Here is a 16189-nt window from a genome sequence, read left to right as displayed (position 1 = left end):
ATCCGTCAAACGAGAGCTGCTGGCTGCTTTTTCCCTTTCTTAGACTTTCTCTCGCTCTCCTGCTCCAGCTCTTTTCCCCACCCCCCTTTTCCCCTCCCTTCCCAGCTTCCTCTTAAGCTTTTTCCACACAAAATTGAAAAGCTTTTGGAAATCAGAATAATACAGCTCCCCACAACTAATACCATTTTAAGTACCCCTCCCTCCCCCAAATAGAATTGATAAGGAGCCTAGTGTATGAAGGCATGTTTAGATAACATTGAGAATATTATAGTGAGTGAAGGGAAGAAGGGCCCCCCCTTTTTTCCCTCCCCCTCCTACGCCGTGTCTCTAAGCCGGGGAAGGCGACAGCACCCTGGCTAATACGAGTGTTTAATATTTGATGTGTTGGGATAAAGCAGGATCACCTTCGAATTGAATTGAGTGTCAGAATGAGAATCTATTACTGAAATTTTTGTGTGATTTGACAGCAAAGCAGACGATGTTATTCTTCACTAGTTACTGCAATCTTCTCTCCTACATCACTTAAATATTTTTTTCTTTGCTTGAGTAAACACACATTATCCTTTTTTTTTTATCCCTCTCTTCCTTTTTTCTGATCCTTTTTTTAAAATCAAACCTGCCTTCCTGGGTCTGATGGAGTTTATTGTTATTTCTTTATTTGTCCTATTAAATGGAATTTCTGATAGTTTAATCCTGCTTTTGTAAGTGATTTAAAAATACTCGAATAGTTGTGAATGTAGCAGCACCTCTGTTTAAAGTGCTTAAAAAGGAACATACTTGGTGTATGTAGAGCTGGGCATGGAAGGCTGTACATGCCTTTCTGACTGAGATGGGTAGGCTGTGTGAGAAATCTTGTTTATGTACAAAGTTTTCTAGCATCCTAGAGAGTGGACAGAGAGGGCATTGTAGAATTTTCTTTTCAGCTGGCTTTGTTGCAAGGCTTATATTATACAGCCCCAGAGTTACCTGAACATGGGAATCTTGATGATTGGAATTGTTACTTGGATGTACTTAGTGCCTTCTTAGCTACATTATTTATTGAAGAATGGATTGATGAGCCCCATACACCAAACCTCTGGGCTGCTGATTCTTTTTAAGACATTTCTTTGTTTGCAACCAGATTTTTCAGTTTGTGCAGTAGGGAATGTTTCTCACAAGAGCAGAACCTTAAGGGTCCTAACCTGGGATCAGTCTCTTTGAAAGATGTGAGAAATTTAGAATAAGGGGCATTAAATGAAGTAATTACCATTTAAGTGAAAATGTACACATATCTTTGAAGTGTTCTAGCTGCTTGATTTCTTATGTACGCTGTTCTCTTCCATTCAGAATGTTTTACTTGTTTTATATTTGTAATAGTTCGATCTGTTTTTATAAATGTTTATTGTATTATGTTGTTGTATCCTTTCCTAAGACCTTACGTTGAAAGGCATGTAAGAAATCTTATAAATAAATATACATACACGTGTCAAAATAAAAGACCTGTGCCATTGTGTTGATGATACTACTTAAATGGTTGTTTTTGAGCCATTAAGCAAAGAAGATTAGTTGTAAGGAAAATCTACAGACCTTTCCACAATCATTTGCATGATCTAAATGCTCATGTCATATCCTTTGTCTTTGCAATGAAGCTTCCACTTCATAACACTAAGTTTGAACAAGTGCCTGATGGCCAGCCTGGCCCATCCTCATCCATTGAGGTGTGACCTAATACAGTGGTGCCTCGCAAGACGAAAAGAATCCGTTCCGCGAGTCTTTTCGTCTTGCGGTTTTTTCGTCTTGCAAAGCAAGCCCATTAGCGGATTAGCGCTATTAGCAGTTTAAGGGCTATAAACGGCTATTAAAGGCTTAAGTGATTAGCGGATTAGCTGCTAAAAGGCTTGCGGGTTTTCCGTCTTGCGAGGCATTCGTCTTGCGGGGTACCACTGTATATCCCTAACACAGTGCTAGCCATACATTTTCAGATTTAAGACCACAGCAAAGTGAACTACTTCCATGTTTTTCCCCCTTGTACTATGTTCAGTTGTTCTTCTCAATTATCACATTTGCATACAGTTTCTAGTTCAGAGCAAGGTCTTGGAGACTGTGTTCAAAGACCCTTGTATGTGTCTGCATTTCCCAAGAAAAAATTACCACCAAAACAGTAGCAGATGGCATGATAGTTGCTATTGGCCGGCTTCCTTGGCCTATAGAGTGAGATGAGCGCCGCATTCCCAGAGTCGTCCGCGACTGGACCTAACCTAACTACCTTGCCTCTCCTCTCTCCTTCCTAGTAAGCAGCAGCAACCCAGCTGTTGGGTGGTCAGGTGAGTGCCATTGTCCCACCATGCAGTCCGCTACTGCACCTGACCTTGGAACCAGTTTGCTCCTCTTTGCAGGTCCTGTTGTTTGCCATGTGGCCTCTTCTCAACTGGAAGTTCTAAGCTTCTTGAGAAGAAGACTGCATAGATACATTTTGTTTATGACTGATTTGAAGGAATTTTCTTCCAAAACATATTGGCTAGCAATTTCCCAAGAAAGTGGAAGTTGCCTATCTGTTTCATATATGGGATCTTAATTTTTTGCAGCTGTTTGCTTTACATGCACTTTTAATTAGCCAACTCTTTGATTGTGTCATGCTGTGCTCTAAGTATTGTGTGTGATGGTGGTTGGGAGAGTGCTTGCCCTCCTTTGCAATAGGACAGAGGACATGCTGCTTTTGGGTACCTTTCATTGAACTGAGTGTTGAATAAATTCAACAATGCACTTCATTATAGAAGGCAAAGGGAGAGAAAATGTGGATCGACCCCCTGTCCAGATTAGAAATGTGATGGAGATGATAGGGAGCTGTAGTACTAGGATGCAAAGTTGTGGGGAGGGCTAGACAACTAAATGGTGATGAGAATTTGATGTTGTTTGCATCTTGAGCTCTTTTATTTTGGATAAATCAGTCTGACTCCTGGTTTTTTTTTTCTTGCTGTCACATGGATTAGAATTACCACATCACATGCTTAGCTGTTTTTGGAAGAGTGGTGAAAAGGCTATGATTTCCATGAGTCATGACACCTAGTCTGTCTTGCACCCATTTTTTACCAGTTTACCACAGAAAGTTAGATTTGAGCTCTCACTCCCAGATAACAGCCCTGCTGGATTGGGTCCAAATTGTTCAAATATTGTAAATAGCTTGAGCAGTAGACTATATCCTTAACAGGTCACTTGTAAAGAAAATTGCAAGCATACCTGAAATGTGCAGATATGTATTTTGTAAAGTCTTGTCAACATCATACAAGATTTGGGGAGAATGCAGATAACATGCACTCACTGTTGTGGGTATGAATAAAGGTTTTCTATTGAAAATGAAATGCCTGTTCTTAGGCAAGTCAAAAGGCACACTGGACATAAGATTCAGTTTGAAATGTATTTGCAGCTGGGCTGTCTTATGAAGGGCTGGGTGCCAAACCCAGATACTCATTTTGTAGCGTGCCGAATCCTTCCTGTGCCTCAATTTTCCTCTGTGTCTGCCCCTATGATGGGGCTTTCACTAATAGCAAGGCTTGGTTTGCATTTGGTGGGGTTATGCTGCCTCCCAGAGCTGTTGAGAAAATATTGGACAATGCCTACCATTTGTGCAGAGGAACTTTCCTGATGGCATGTGCACAAACATATTAACTAACATCTCCATCTCTGGACAGGGGGCACAATCTCACACTTTGGAAGAAGGAATAAAAGAACTGTGGCATGCAAATGTACAGTAGTCACAAGTGTCCTTTGGAGAGAGTATTGTACCCAGGAAAATATCCCCTTAGCTAACCTGGAGGCTCTGCTACATCCTAATAGGATTGTACAATGGATAAATGAGTTCATAAAATAAAGAGGTCCTGTTAAAATCTAATATTAATGGAGGTGTTTACATGACAATAAAAATAGAATCAAGGGAGACCCGTGTTGTGCTTGCACTTCTCCACTCCCATGTGCAAGTGGAGGGCAGACCAGACTATTTTCCCTTTTATGTTTTAAAGCCTTTCCTGATACCACTGTGGGCTGGTAGCATTAATTTAAATAGGGCTCCAGGAAATATATAGAAATCTAGTATATTTTGAAATTTGCAGTAAAATCATGAGATCTATTTCTCTAAAGCTGAAATTCCTTTCATTATTAATGGCTGTGGGTGAAACTAAGCAAACTACAGGTACTGGGGTGTGCCTGTTCCTGTCTGTGCCTCCCTGCCCCAGTCCTTTTCTGAAGCCTGGATGATGAATAGTTAGTTGGGTTATTTGACTCTGTCTCTCCTCCACTCACAGTACATGGGATTTCCTGTTACGGGATGTGTACCCGGAGAGAGCGCTTTCTTTTTACATCTCCCCCTTTCATCTGTCTTGCCCCTTAGATGGTCTGGGAAGCCCCAGTGGCAGCCGCTGTGAAGCCCTTTCCATCCTGCTTTAATAGAGGCTTTAACAGTCAGAAGAAGAACTTTCCTGTTTAAAGATTAAACGTTGTGTTTAAATATTAAACAGCCATGCTCCTGTCTCCTGATTGCTTGGCCGCTGCCAGCAGGCGGCTCAGAATTGCCCATTTTAATTAAAAACTTTATTTTCAAATACAATTCACTGGTCACACATCTCCGCGCGCAGCTCCTGCCTCCCCTCCCTGTTTTCTACTCGGCGCAGACTGGGGCAGCATCCCCTTCTCAAGTGGCATGTTTTGCTTTCTGTCTCTCATTCTTAGCTCCTTCGTTTCCGTCTGCCTGTACCAAAGTGACAGCCTATGTGAGGCCCCAAGTGTGAGTGGCTTCGTCAAGGGCTGATCAATGCCCCTGGCACTTCCTTCCAAAACCCCAGGAAAAACAATTAAAACCCAATCGATCCTGCAGGCAGCTGTGAATATGCATAAGGGCACACTTGACCTTCAGTGCTCAGGCCACCTTCCATGCTGCCTCTTTAACAAGTTTGCTCAGGTATTCCTGCCTTTCTCAACGACCTTGATGAGCAAAGCAGAATGTGATGCAAAGAAAAGCCCAGTTGTGGTCCTGATCCTGACTTCGGGGCTCAGATGTAAGCCTTAGAAGCCTGGCTCTTCCATATAAGCTGATAGACCTAGAGAATGTGAAGTGGGGCTGTACATTGTACATGCTTTACCTATATGAGGATCCAGGCCCAACGCCCAGCAATTCCTGTAATGGGACCTGGGGGGAAATCTTGACCTGGAGCCTCAGTGAGCTGCTATCAACAGGCTTTGACACCCTTTGGTGTCAGCCTGGATTTTGTTTAGGTGACAATTTCTGTTCATTAAGGTTCAGGGTCATTTAATGCACTTGTTTCTTAGGCCACATAAGTGTGAATATGCACACACGTGCGTAGGACGCTACCAAACAAGGTGTTAGAATCCTGAGGTGGCAGAGGGTACTTGCAGTATGTCAAGCCACAATTAGGAGATTCAAGTTTTGGATGCTCTTCCACGTGAACAAAAGCACCTCTTCATTTAACTAAAGGAACTAACACATCAGGGAAAACTACTTTTCCTGATTTGCTACTTTTCCCCTTGCAGGGAGGTGGTGCTTTTACACAGATCACATTTTTGAATGCTCCCCTATCTACAGCTTAAAGTGGGATAGTCTATTTTACCTCTTCATTACTGCATTATTCTATGCAATGTAGAGATGAGGCTTCCATTTCAGATTAGCACAATTTCCTGTGCATCATATTGATACCACGTCTTTTTTCATATGATGCAATTAGTCCAGCAAAGTATGGATGCACCCATGCCATACAGAGAGTGAGGCAATTTGCCTTTATTTGTAGGAAGAAGTATTATTATAAAACATCTATATGATCATTTGCGAAGAACATGCATGAAGGAAACACGCAGTGAAATAGACACTTGTATTCTTTATAGTGTATACGTTTTGTGTGTGATATTCCATGCACAGAAGTATGCAGAACTATATAAGCAAAGTGTAATGTGTGAAGTGCTTCTGAGTCTCAAATTCTTGGTAACTTTTGCACAGTACTTAGTAAGTGGAGCCTAATTTTGCTGGCTGCTTCTTGGATGAGGCTGAGAGAGTTCTACCATTTCGCCTTCTTGGCTAAGCTTTCTGCCCCTTTGTTGAAGATTACATTTTCCAGTGTATCTTCCACTAACTTGCTTGCACGACTTTCCTTTCTGGCACCTTCCAAATATAAGTTAAAGCCAGGAGGGGGCACCACTGTGCCTATTTAAAAAGAGCTGAGCTGCTTTTCCCTCCTGGTATTATGGTGGAACAGCTCCCCCCATCCAAATAATAAAAAAAAGAGAAGTTTCTTGCTGCATGGCAGGGGATGGAGGGATGAAGTACAGCTCAACAGAAGAGGAAGAAAACCAGAAGTTCAGTCTCCCTTGTGGGTAATAGACCAGATCCTGGGCCACAGTGATTTGAATGAGTAATAAAGATATCAGTGCGTATTTGTCAAAGGCGAAGGAAACCTCTCTATTGTGTACACAGGGATGTAATTTCAGTGAATTATGCATAGACTTAATTAGGAGTTTTAATTGCTAATCATCTCCCAATAGGATTAGCAGTGTTGTCTATTAATTACCTGTGGAGCCCCTGTGTTTTGCTAAGGCAGGAGTAACAAAGCAGCATAAATGGCTACATACGTGGCAATAAATTAACTACCCAAAACCCTGTGATGGAACTCCAGGGACATCTCAGCAGTGGCACTGATTGGCGGGGAGGGGCCTTAAATACACTGGCTTTGAAAGAGAGAGTTTGCTAGTCAGGAGAGCTGTAGGTGGTACAGCAGGAGTCTCCTAGCTCTGTATCTGTGTGGCTATTGGGACTGTAAATGCTTTCCTTGGGGTGTTCACTCCTTGCTTCCCTTGCAGTGACTCCCTCATAAAGGATGCTTTTTCTAAAAACTTCTGTGAGTAGAATACTTGAGTGCCAAAGCAGTCAGCTTTGCATGCCCTTAAAATGGGAATAAGATAATTAGAAATGATCTGATCTGCTAGATCAGACCAAGAGCCTATCAAAGCCAGCATCTTAGTGAGGATCTGCCCCACCCAATAAGGGCTGACTTCTGTGTTTCTGACTCACTGCTGGGCTTATTTGTAAGGGGTCACCACTGGTGGCTAGTCATCAAAGGGATGACACGAAATGGAAGTTCGCCTTCAGGGGAGCCACTTGGAGGGTGATAAATGGGCAAGGGTCACTTTAGCCATATTTAATAATTGTACTGAGGCAGTTTTATTTTTATTTTATTGTGTGTGTGTGTGTGTGTGTGTGTGTGTGTGTGTTTTAACTGGTCAGTAGTCTAGATGATATTAATAGTGACCTTCCAGAGGACTCCGGGAAGTCCCCTAGAAGTCATGAGTCTTCCCACACTGCATGCCTTCCAAGTATCATGCCTCTAAACATTGAGATTCCACTTAGCTACCATGACAAATAGCTTTTGATAGACCTGTTCTCCCACTGAATTTGTCTAGTCCTTTTTAAAAGCCATGTATGGTAGTGGCCATTGCTACATACCATGGCAGTAAATTGCCTAAGGTAGTTTTGTTTTAGGTGAGATAGTACTTCGTTTTGTCTGCTCTGAATCTACTGCTGATCAATTTCATTTGGCAACCCTGAGTCCTAATATTAAGAGAGAAAGAGAAAAATCTCTATCCATCCTCTCTGTGTCATTAGTAATCTTATAAAGCTCCTATCATGGCTCCCTTTAGTTGTCCTTTTTCTGAACTAAAAAGCACCAAAGGCTTTAACTAATAGAGAATGTGCTCCAGCACTTGATCATTTTTGTTGCAGTTTTTTCTGTGTTTTTCAGATGGGATGTACAGAACTCTACACATTCCATCTGGATGTGTAGAGTTCTCCACTCTGCACTGCATGTGGAGTTGGAGTTTTCAGTGAACTGTGTACAGTGGAGGTTAATTTTGTTTCCATCTGTCTGTCTTGCAATAGTGGGCCATTGGGGGTTAAGTCAAACCATTGGAGAGTTACAGGACCTACTGTGGCTGTAGAGACCAATAAGGGAGAGACATATTTTACTGCAGCTGGGGCAGATGAAGGCTTCCACCATGACATTTCTTGTCTCTGTGCTCATCCCAGCAGTCATTCCTCCTCTGGTCACTGCTGTGGATATGCAACCTGACAGATTGCTTCCAAGCACTGTGGTCATCTGCAAGGAATTGCCACATGGTGGGGTTAATGTTGCTAGCTTTCATGTCACATTTGGAGACATCTTTATTATGCAGTGGTGGTCTGCCACCAGGCCTAGTGCCCAAAGCCAGCTCCCCAGAGAGCACATCAAGCTCTGTCACTGCTTGACAAGGGGAAGAATTGTACACTAAGGCTTGTTCTTCTGTGTGTTCAACAGTCCTAGGCTAAGAAATCTTAAGTTCCCAGATAGTACCTTGGACCCCTTTTGTAAGGAAATCAGTGTTACCAGAAGATTTGAGGATACCAAATGTAAGGAGGTTGATTTTAATGATGTTGCACTCTTTGTACGCTTTTATTTTGATCTAAAGTTTCTCTGAAGGCTTAGAAAAAGCTAATAGAAGAAAATGAAATACAGTACATACTATGCTGAAAGATATCTGAAAGCAAATATTAAATGAAATTGGTCCCTCTGTGTCCCTCTTAGAAAAATGTAATTCTCTGCATATCAGAAAGGTGGATATTGTGCGTATTTGGGCACCAGCAGATAGAGGAGCATTTTAAAGTAGTGTGAGACCGTTTTGTATTAGATGAAGATTCCCCTGTGAGTAATTTTCAAACACTTAGCAGTATAGTAGGTATGGGTTCCCCCACAAGCTGACCCAGTAAGTACTTTAGTGATTACAGGAGCAAAGTTGGGCTTGATTCCCCCCTTCCAGTGTAACAGCCCTCAGACACAACCGTGGCTGTTATCATCTCCAAATTGTGGTTAGCCAGTTAAGGAAAAGGATAGCTGCTAACTCTGTTAAGATCCCTGTTCTGCCTATTTCTGAGGTAGCTGAGATAAAGTGGACCTGGCGATGATATATTCTGTGGATTGACATGATCTTGTCTGGGAACAATGGCTCACATGGCAGCCCAGCACTTAAGTATAGCTAAGCCTTGCACCATTAATATCTCACAATGACACAGCTTCTGTAATACCTTGTGATGGAGAAGTTATGCTGCTGTCAGATCATAATTATTGTGGTGTTTTAAGGCCCTGAGGCTTTGTGTAGCTGTTAGTGCACTTTTCCACATTGCACGCTTAAATTTGCTCATTTCTCTTCTACCTTGTCCCTCTGTGAACTAGTCTAGGATCCTCTTCCATCAAGTTTGTTCTAGTAAGGTGTTTCCCTTGCTCCAGATAAACCCTGGGTATTCAAGCTTCTGCTCATGAACAAATATTCCTCTATAATTATTGTAGGGTTAGCTGAAATATAGCCTTGGAGCAGCACATGGTTCCCAAGCTATTCAAGTATAGCACCTGGACAGTTCAGTGATGTGAACAGTGAATGCTTTGCCTTGTGGTCTAATATGTGCTAGAAGTGCTGTTGACAATCACTGCATGATGAGACGGAGTGAGTTGGAAAGAGCAGGTGGCAAACAGCAGTGTTATCTCCTGGGCCTCAAAGAAGGGACTCTTGGAATCTCAGTTCAGGAATGAAGGAAGGAACAGTGGCTGCCAGGAGCCATGAAGGAATGAGGTGACACAGGAGGTATGTCAGATAGACTCTGAGGTTTAATTTTAAAATGTGTGTTACCCTCATGGTGCAGAGAAAAATATGAAAAGATGCAAGAGTGACTGATAAAGATTTCAGAGGGTTCTGAGAGGGATACTCAGTGCAGCTTAGGGGAATGTCATATTTAATCTTTGCATACCTCGTCACCTGCTTTATGCATTTGCTTTTTTTCCCTATGACTGTTGCTTGGCATTATATTTTTCCACTTTCCTGTTGGCATCTGCTAAGGCTGGAGTACTTTAATCAGTGTGGGTGGCACAGTTCTGAATGAGTTATTGGCCATGTTGCTGATGGTAAATGGTGTTTATGTACAACAAATCAAATCTGATTGATTTATTAGTGGAAATGATCAATGAAAATTTGCTTAATTCAATTTTCAACATTCTGTTTGCAGAAAATGTGGAGAACTTGGCATTTTGTGTTGTGGGACCTGGAATAAACTAAGACAGCAAGTCAACAATATCTGCACTAAAACAGATTTAAGTTGCGAGAGATAGAAGGAAAGCTTGAGACAAGAGAGTAAGAATTTGTATTTGCAGAATTATGTGGAGATGGAAAGCCCAAAGTAAAAGCACTGGGCAGATCATATTGTGTGTTCTGTCTGAGTAATCAGCCAAATATCAGCAAGAGAGGGCCTAAAGGTATTATGTAACTTTTTACAATGCTTCAGTAGGGTCTGGCCTTGTGATACTTGTTGTACAATTATCTAAAATGTCTTTTTCCTCTTTCTTTTGCAGGCATACAGCTTTGCCATGGGGAGCTGGCCAAAGAATGGACTCTTAGACATGAACAAAGGCCTGAACCTACAGCACATAGGAAGGCCTCACAGTGGGATAGGTCAGTAACATGACTTCCTTCTCTCACTCCAGTCCAGGTGTATTTTTCTCTGTTTGTGGAATAGTGTATAGTGGCAGGCTCATCTGCAGTTCCCAAGGATGTATGGCTCTCTTATCTGTGGAAACCAGCTTATCACTGTCTTTGGTGTGGCAAGAACTGGAGCACATAGGTTAGGGCTGCCACTACCTCTGGAATACAAAAGGATGCTGGATCCCGAAGGAGCTGGTAGTAGAGAAATAAGCATGCTCCACTTTGATATCGTTTCTCTTTTGTCAGTCTAGCATCCAGATCCATTGCCTCTATATATGTTTCTAAGCCACTTGACACTTGCTGCTGCATTTGAGTGTCAACGGTGAACATGATGCCTCAGAAGTGCAATGCCTTTGTCTTCCTTCCCCCATAGTGGGGCTTTGCCAAATCATCAGGGTAGGGTCCTTCCTGAGGTCATGCCAAACCACCCCTCACTTGGCCCCTGATTTTAGAATCCATTTTTCTATTCAAGTGTGTGTGTTTTAGCCATGATCATCCCACCTTCTGGATCCAACAAGTTTGGGAGAGCTGGCTGTTTGTTAGTCCTGCTAGCATACATCTAGGAGAGTATATACTGTACTTCTCTTCAGCTTTTGCTGTACTTCTCTGAGCTTTTGCACAAAAGTCCTAAAACCTCTAATGTGACAGTCCTAGCTGGTATGGGCCAATATATATCTGTGTGCTTCCTTGTCCTGTCCGTGGGAGAATTACTATAGGGTTTGTTCTTTAGGAACCTGTGTGTCGTGCCAGTCCAGGAAAATATGAAAAGCTCTCAGATTGAGGGATATTGATACAACCTGTTCATTGTTTCCTGTTCTTTATGTAAAACCCTTCAAATGTCTGACCTTTTAATCCAACTAGTTGCATTTCTCCTTTCCTTTGCCCCTGCCTAGGCGTGTCCACCTCTGTCTGCTTCTTGCTGCTGTGCATTTACATTTCCTAGGGTGAGAGACTTATGTGAGAAAGTTACCCAGCACCCGAGCCTGGAGGAAGCTGTTTAATATTGTTTCAAGATCCTAACCACTAAACTACCAAATCAATATGAGTTAAGGAGATGAATTATTTAAAGCTTACCAGCTTTTAATTAGCAAGCTCCTTTTGAACTATGGATCTGGTTGCTTCATTGATAGGATGTAGCATTGAAATTTTGCTTCTGTGCCTGAGTGTAAATTCATTTCAGCAATATATGTATGCTGTAGGAAAAGCCCACAAATTGGGCTGGAGGGGGAGCCTGATGCAAAACCTGTTTCACGTTGTTGCTAGGGACCCCTTAGAACCATTCATCTCCTCTCTGTGTTTTATAGGAGTGTTTATAGTGTCTCCTCTTACCACACTAAAGCAACAAACATCCCTAGAATATAATCTGTCACTTCCTTTAATTACCTTGTACATTTATCGGACTGTCATTAGTTGGCTTTGCCCTGCTGGATAGCAGTGCACAAAAGTGGTTTATTTTCCCCAATCTTCTTGACTGACTTTTCTTTCCAGGGGCTCTTGCTTCTTCATTTCAGTTAAACAGCCTTGAGGTGGGAGCACATGCTGCTACTGCTGCTGCTTTTGGTGTGATGCACTTGCATGCCATCTGAGGTTGTAGCGCTGAGGTTAAACACTGCGCCATATCTGCTCTGAGCCCAGCAGTTAGCCCTTGAGTAAGGTTGTCGAGCCTGACTTCTCATTTTAACAAGGGAAGTTTTCCTTCTCACTGTAGTATTGTGCCAAGTATGTCTCCCTACTCTCCCAAACATACTCCATTTTGCAACCAATGGTAAAGCAGCTTTTGGAGTTGTGATTCGTTCAAGCTTGTCATGGCTCTTTTACAATTTGTGTAGACCCTAACAATGTTGTCAGTTTAGTTTTAAAATTAATAAATATTTTCCATTACTGGAAGACAATAACGTGTTTTTCTCTCTGGACCTATTCAGTAACCATTGCGCATTTATATAGAAAAATATTCCTAAAATATGTGATTTCCGAATGCTTGACAGTGACTTTAGTAAGTGTTACTTGCCATAAACAGTGTAATGGCATGTGAGTTTGGTCTAGAACATTTCAGTTCAAATCAAGCACTTCAGTTGGGGAGGCCAGGAGCCCTGATAGGGTGCAGAAACAGTGAAAGAGGGGTTGACTGGCAGGTAGAGTAGTCTCACTAGAGATGAAGCAAACTTCAAATCAGATATTCTGATGAGATTCAGCTCTGTTGTTCTTCATCGGATCAAGGAGCAGCAGCACATTCTGGACTGGATGAATGCTGGACTGAAGCTAGACAACAGGTGTGATGGTTGGCAGTCTGTTGTAGAGGATCACATGTTCTGGATGCAATCTCTCACTTTCTTCCTCTGATACAGTGGCTGAGGGAGCCTGGGAAACATACCTGTCCTCAGTCTGCTCCATTCTTTGGTAACCTTTCAGATAAAGTATTGTAATGTGCAGTCTACACAGGACTGTCCTTGACAATGATTTGGAAACTCTGATCAGGCACAGAATTCTTTGGTGGGCTTTCTGAGAAATGGGCACAGAGAATATATTAAGGCAATTCTTCCTCAGTTTCTTGGCTGCAAATCATCTTTCAGGCCTGATTTAAAGTGGTGGCTATAAAAGCCCAAATGGTTTGTGCCTAGCATATCTTGGGGAGCAGCTTCTCCCATACAAGTCACCTCAAGCTTTATCGCTTCTGGCTGTGCATGGTTTACTTAGCATCCCTGTAGTGGCATGGAGTTCCTTTGCTTTCCCTTCCTTGGTAAAGGATCGAAGAAGGACCCTGCAGTTATAGTTGTATGCTGGCCTCTAGGCCGAGTTGCCATGAAGTAGCAGTTTTGTTTGTTTGTTTTTGCTTTACACACCCTACAATGGAGTGGGCTGAGATCTGAGGGAGCCTCTTCGCCTTCATTGCTCAGCAAGTGCTGAACACTGGTTAGACAACTCTGCTGATGATTTGCCAAGGACTACCTGTTTTCCTTCCTTTCTGTCTATACTGTTGACTTCCTTCCCAACAAACCCCTAGTTAGTGCATATGCAGTAGCCTAATCTACTCATTGCTGCATGAATCAAAAAGCTAGCACCCATGAACTGACTATGGGGCTGTTTGGAGTGTGGGAAGGAATTGAGAACTGCATGTGTGCACACATATACCCTAGCATGCAGAGCAGTTTTGGAAATCGAATGTAGATGCTTTACAAGCTGCCCAACCAAAGCATGTAGTGCAAATGGCAGCCTGATTACACTGCCCTGGCTATGCACAGGCCATCTCCCTTAACTCACGAAAGCCTCATGGGAAAGCCTACCTATTTGAAAGGGTCAACCACCAATATGGTGTGAAGTGCAGGTGATGCATCTGTAGCTTTCTGGCTTCCCCTCTCTCTTTTCATTTACTGATTGGAAATCTAGGAAGGTTAGGGTGTTATATTGTTCCTGATCCTGAGCATTAATTAGGCCTGCAGAAGAAGAAGAGGGATTGCGTGTTTTTAACAGGGAGGTTAATGGGATGCTCACAGAGTAGACAGTTTTAATGAGCTTCAACTTGCTGTGCAGTGAGTTTACTCTTTGTGTTAAAAGGGTCATCCTGCAGTAGCTTGATGTGGATTGTCTCCTGGCCCCCAGTGTCAGAGGGGAGCATCTGTCATAGTCCAGGCAGGGCGCATTCACTTAGTGACAAGATTCTAATTAACTCCCACCAAGCTGGCCACCCGCCTGCCCCATGGGGAGCTGCCATGGTGCAGCCTCTTATCTTTACAAACTCCTCATTCTGTATATAGAGTTTGTGTTTGGAGAGACACAGGCAGGCTTTCATGTCTAATGTAAAAGGACAGGTATGATTGTGCCTGTGTGGGTGTGTTCATGCACTTGCTGTGTGTGCCAGCAAGCTGGGGCTGTTTACTGTAGGAATGACATATCTTGTCATGCAATGTTCTTTGTTCTGGAAGCTAGTACGTTGGGCTGCCCTTTGGTAGTCCATAACAACCTCTTAGAAATCTAGTTTCTTAGCACACTTAGTCCAATGCCCTCCTTGATTCTGAAAATCCTGAGCTTAAACCACCCCCAACAGATTGCAGTCCAACCTCTGCTTGAAGATCTTAGTATTAATTAGTTCCATTGTTGAACTGCTCACAGATTGTAGAGTTGTAAGGTACCTTGAGGGTCATCTAGTCCAAACCCTGCAATGATCTCAACTAGATCATCCATGACAGATGGCCATCCAACCTCTGCTGAGAAACCTCCAAGGAAGGAGAGCCCACTACCACTCACAGGTGTCCATTCCACTGCCAAACAGCTCTTACTGTCTGAAAGGTATTCCTAATGTTTAGTCAGAATCTCCTTTATTGTAACTTGATGCCGTTAGTTTAGGTCCTAGCCTCTGGAGCAGAAGAAAAGAAGCTTGTTACATGTGACATCCCATTAGATATTTGAAGATTGCTATTATGCCTCCTCACAATCTCCACTCAACTGCTTTGATCAGTGGAATTGGCACTACTACAGCTACCACATAATGCCTCTTCCGCATTTGTAAGAACTCTTATCATTTAGTTTGGCAACAGCTGCACTTCGGAACTCCCTGCCTATTGAGATCAAGCAGGTGCCTTCACCATATTCTTTTTGGTATAAACATTCTTGTTTATACAAGCCCGCCCATATATTTAGAAAGTTGAAGTAATTAAATCTGTTTTAGTATTTTAATTTTTGTATGTTTTAAGGTATGGTTGTGAATTTTCTCTGTTTCGTTGCTTTATCTGTTTGTAAACTGCTTTGGGGTGCCCCCCCCCAATCACGCAGTGTGTAAATGGTAATTAATAAATAAACAGCGGCGTTTGCCCCACAGCAGATACCAAGGTAGGTCCCCATTACTACTAATTCCTCCTTTCCTGAAACATCTGTAATGTGTTACTCCTCACATTGGTGTGGAGTCTGTAGCAGACTTCATCACTGTATTATTTTTGCTAATTTCCCAATTCATTCTACCCATATAATCCCCATAGACCCACTCTGTTCACTTTCTTTCTTTTCTGTGCAGGTGCAGACACATACTGCTGCTCCCCCTCCCTTTTGGTTGTGTCAGTCCTCTTTTAACAAGCTGTATCTTTCAGTTGCTACATCTCAGTCATGGGAGCCATCCCACTAAGTCCCATTAATACCTATTGTCGTAGTTCCTTTGCTTTACAAGCAGTTCAAGCTCATCCTGTTTATTTCCTACTACTGCTGTGTGCAGTAGTGTATAGACATAAAAAACCTTAAATAATCTGCTACAATGTGTCTCCTGCTGTTTTATTGTGTGTTTTGCTGTACACCCACATCGGCCATCTTCCCCTGCAGTTTCTCCTATAATATCTAAATCTCTTTCTCTAATGCTTATCTTTATATTGAAGATTTGCAGCCGTCCCTTCATCAGTAGTGGTACCAGGATGGGGTACTTAACTTCAGGCTTCAGTTTAAAACCTTCCTGATCAGGTTCACCTGCTACTTTCCAGTTGTCCATTACTGAGGAAAATTAAGCTGGTGGCCCTAAAAACCAACCTTTCTTCTCAACAGCATTTGCATTGCTAGTTATTCACCTGATGTACTCAACCCCCCCCCCCTTTCTGTCATCTGCCTTTTGCAGCCAAAATAATATTTTTTTAGCCCAAGAACCAATTCCTTCCCAGGGGCTGTGCTACACAAGCAA

General features: G+C 42.5%; 1 protein-coding gene and 1 long non-coding RNA gene across 3 annotated transcripts in view; both read left to right on the top strand.

Annotated features, from left to right (window-relative positions):
- Positions 1–10355, top strand: part of LOC310679480 — a 29418-nt gene extending 19063 nt beyond the window's left edge. The window contains exon 3 of the long non-coding RNA XR_014512287.1: positions 10064–10355. This is a non-coding gene — a long non-coding RNA (uncharacterized lncRNA). The remainder of the gene's footprint in view (positions 1–10063) is intronic.
- ERI3 (ERI1 exoribonuclease family member 3) overlaps positions 1–16189 on the top strand; it is a 200324-nt gene that overhangs the window by 124452 nt on the left and 59683 nt on the right. For both annotated transcript variants that reach the window (XM_083446137.1, XM_083446138.1), the window contains exon 7: positions 10407–10506. In XM_083446137.1, the coding sequence (XP_083302263.1) occupies positions 10407–10506 (100 nt within the window). The remainder of the gene's footprint in view (positions 1–10406; positions 10507–16189) is intronic.

This window comes from Podarcis tiliguerta (genome assembly GCF_965153285.1).
Source record: "Podarcis tiliguerta genome assembly, chromosome: 6".
Classification (NCBI taxonomy): domain Eukaryota; kingdom Metazoa; phylum Chordata; class Lepidosauria; order Squamata; family Lacertidae; genus Podarcis; species Podarcis tiliguerta.
Note: the sequence above shows the minus strand (reverse complement) of the source record. Positions and strands in the feature narration are given on the sequence as shown.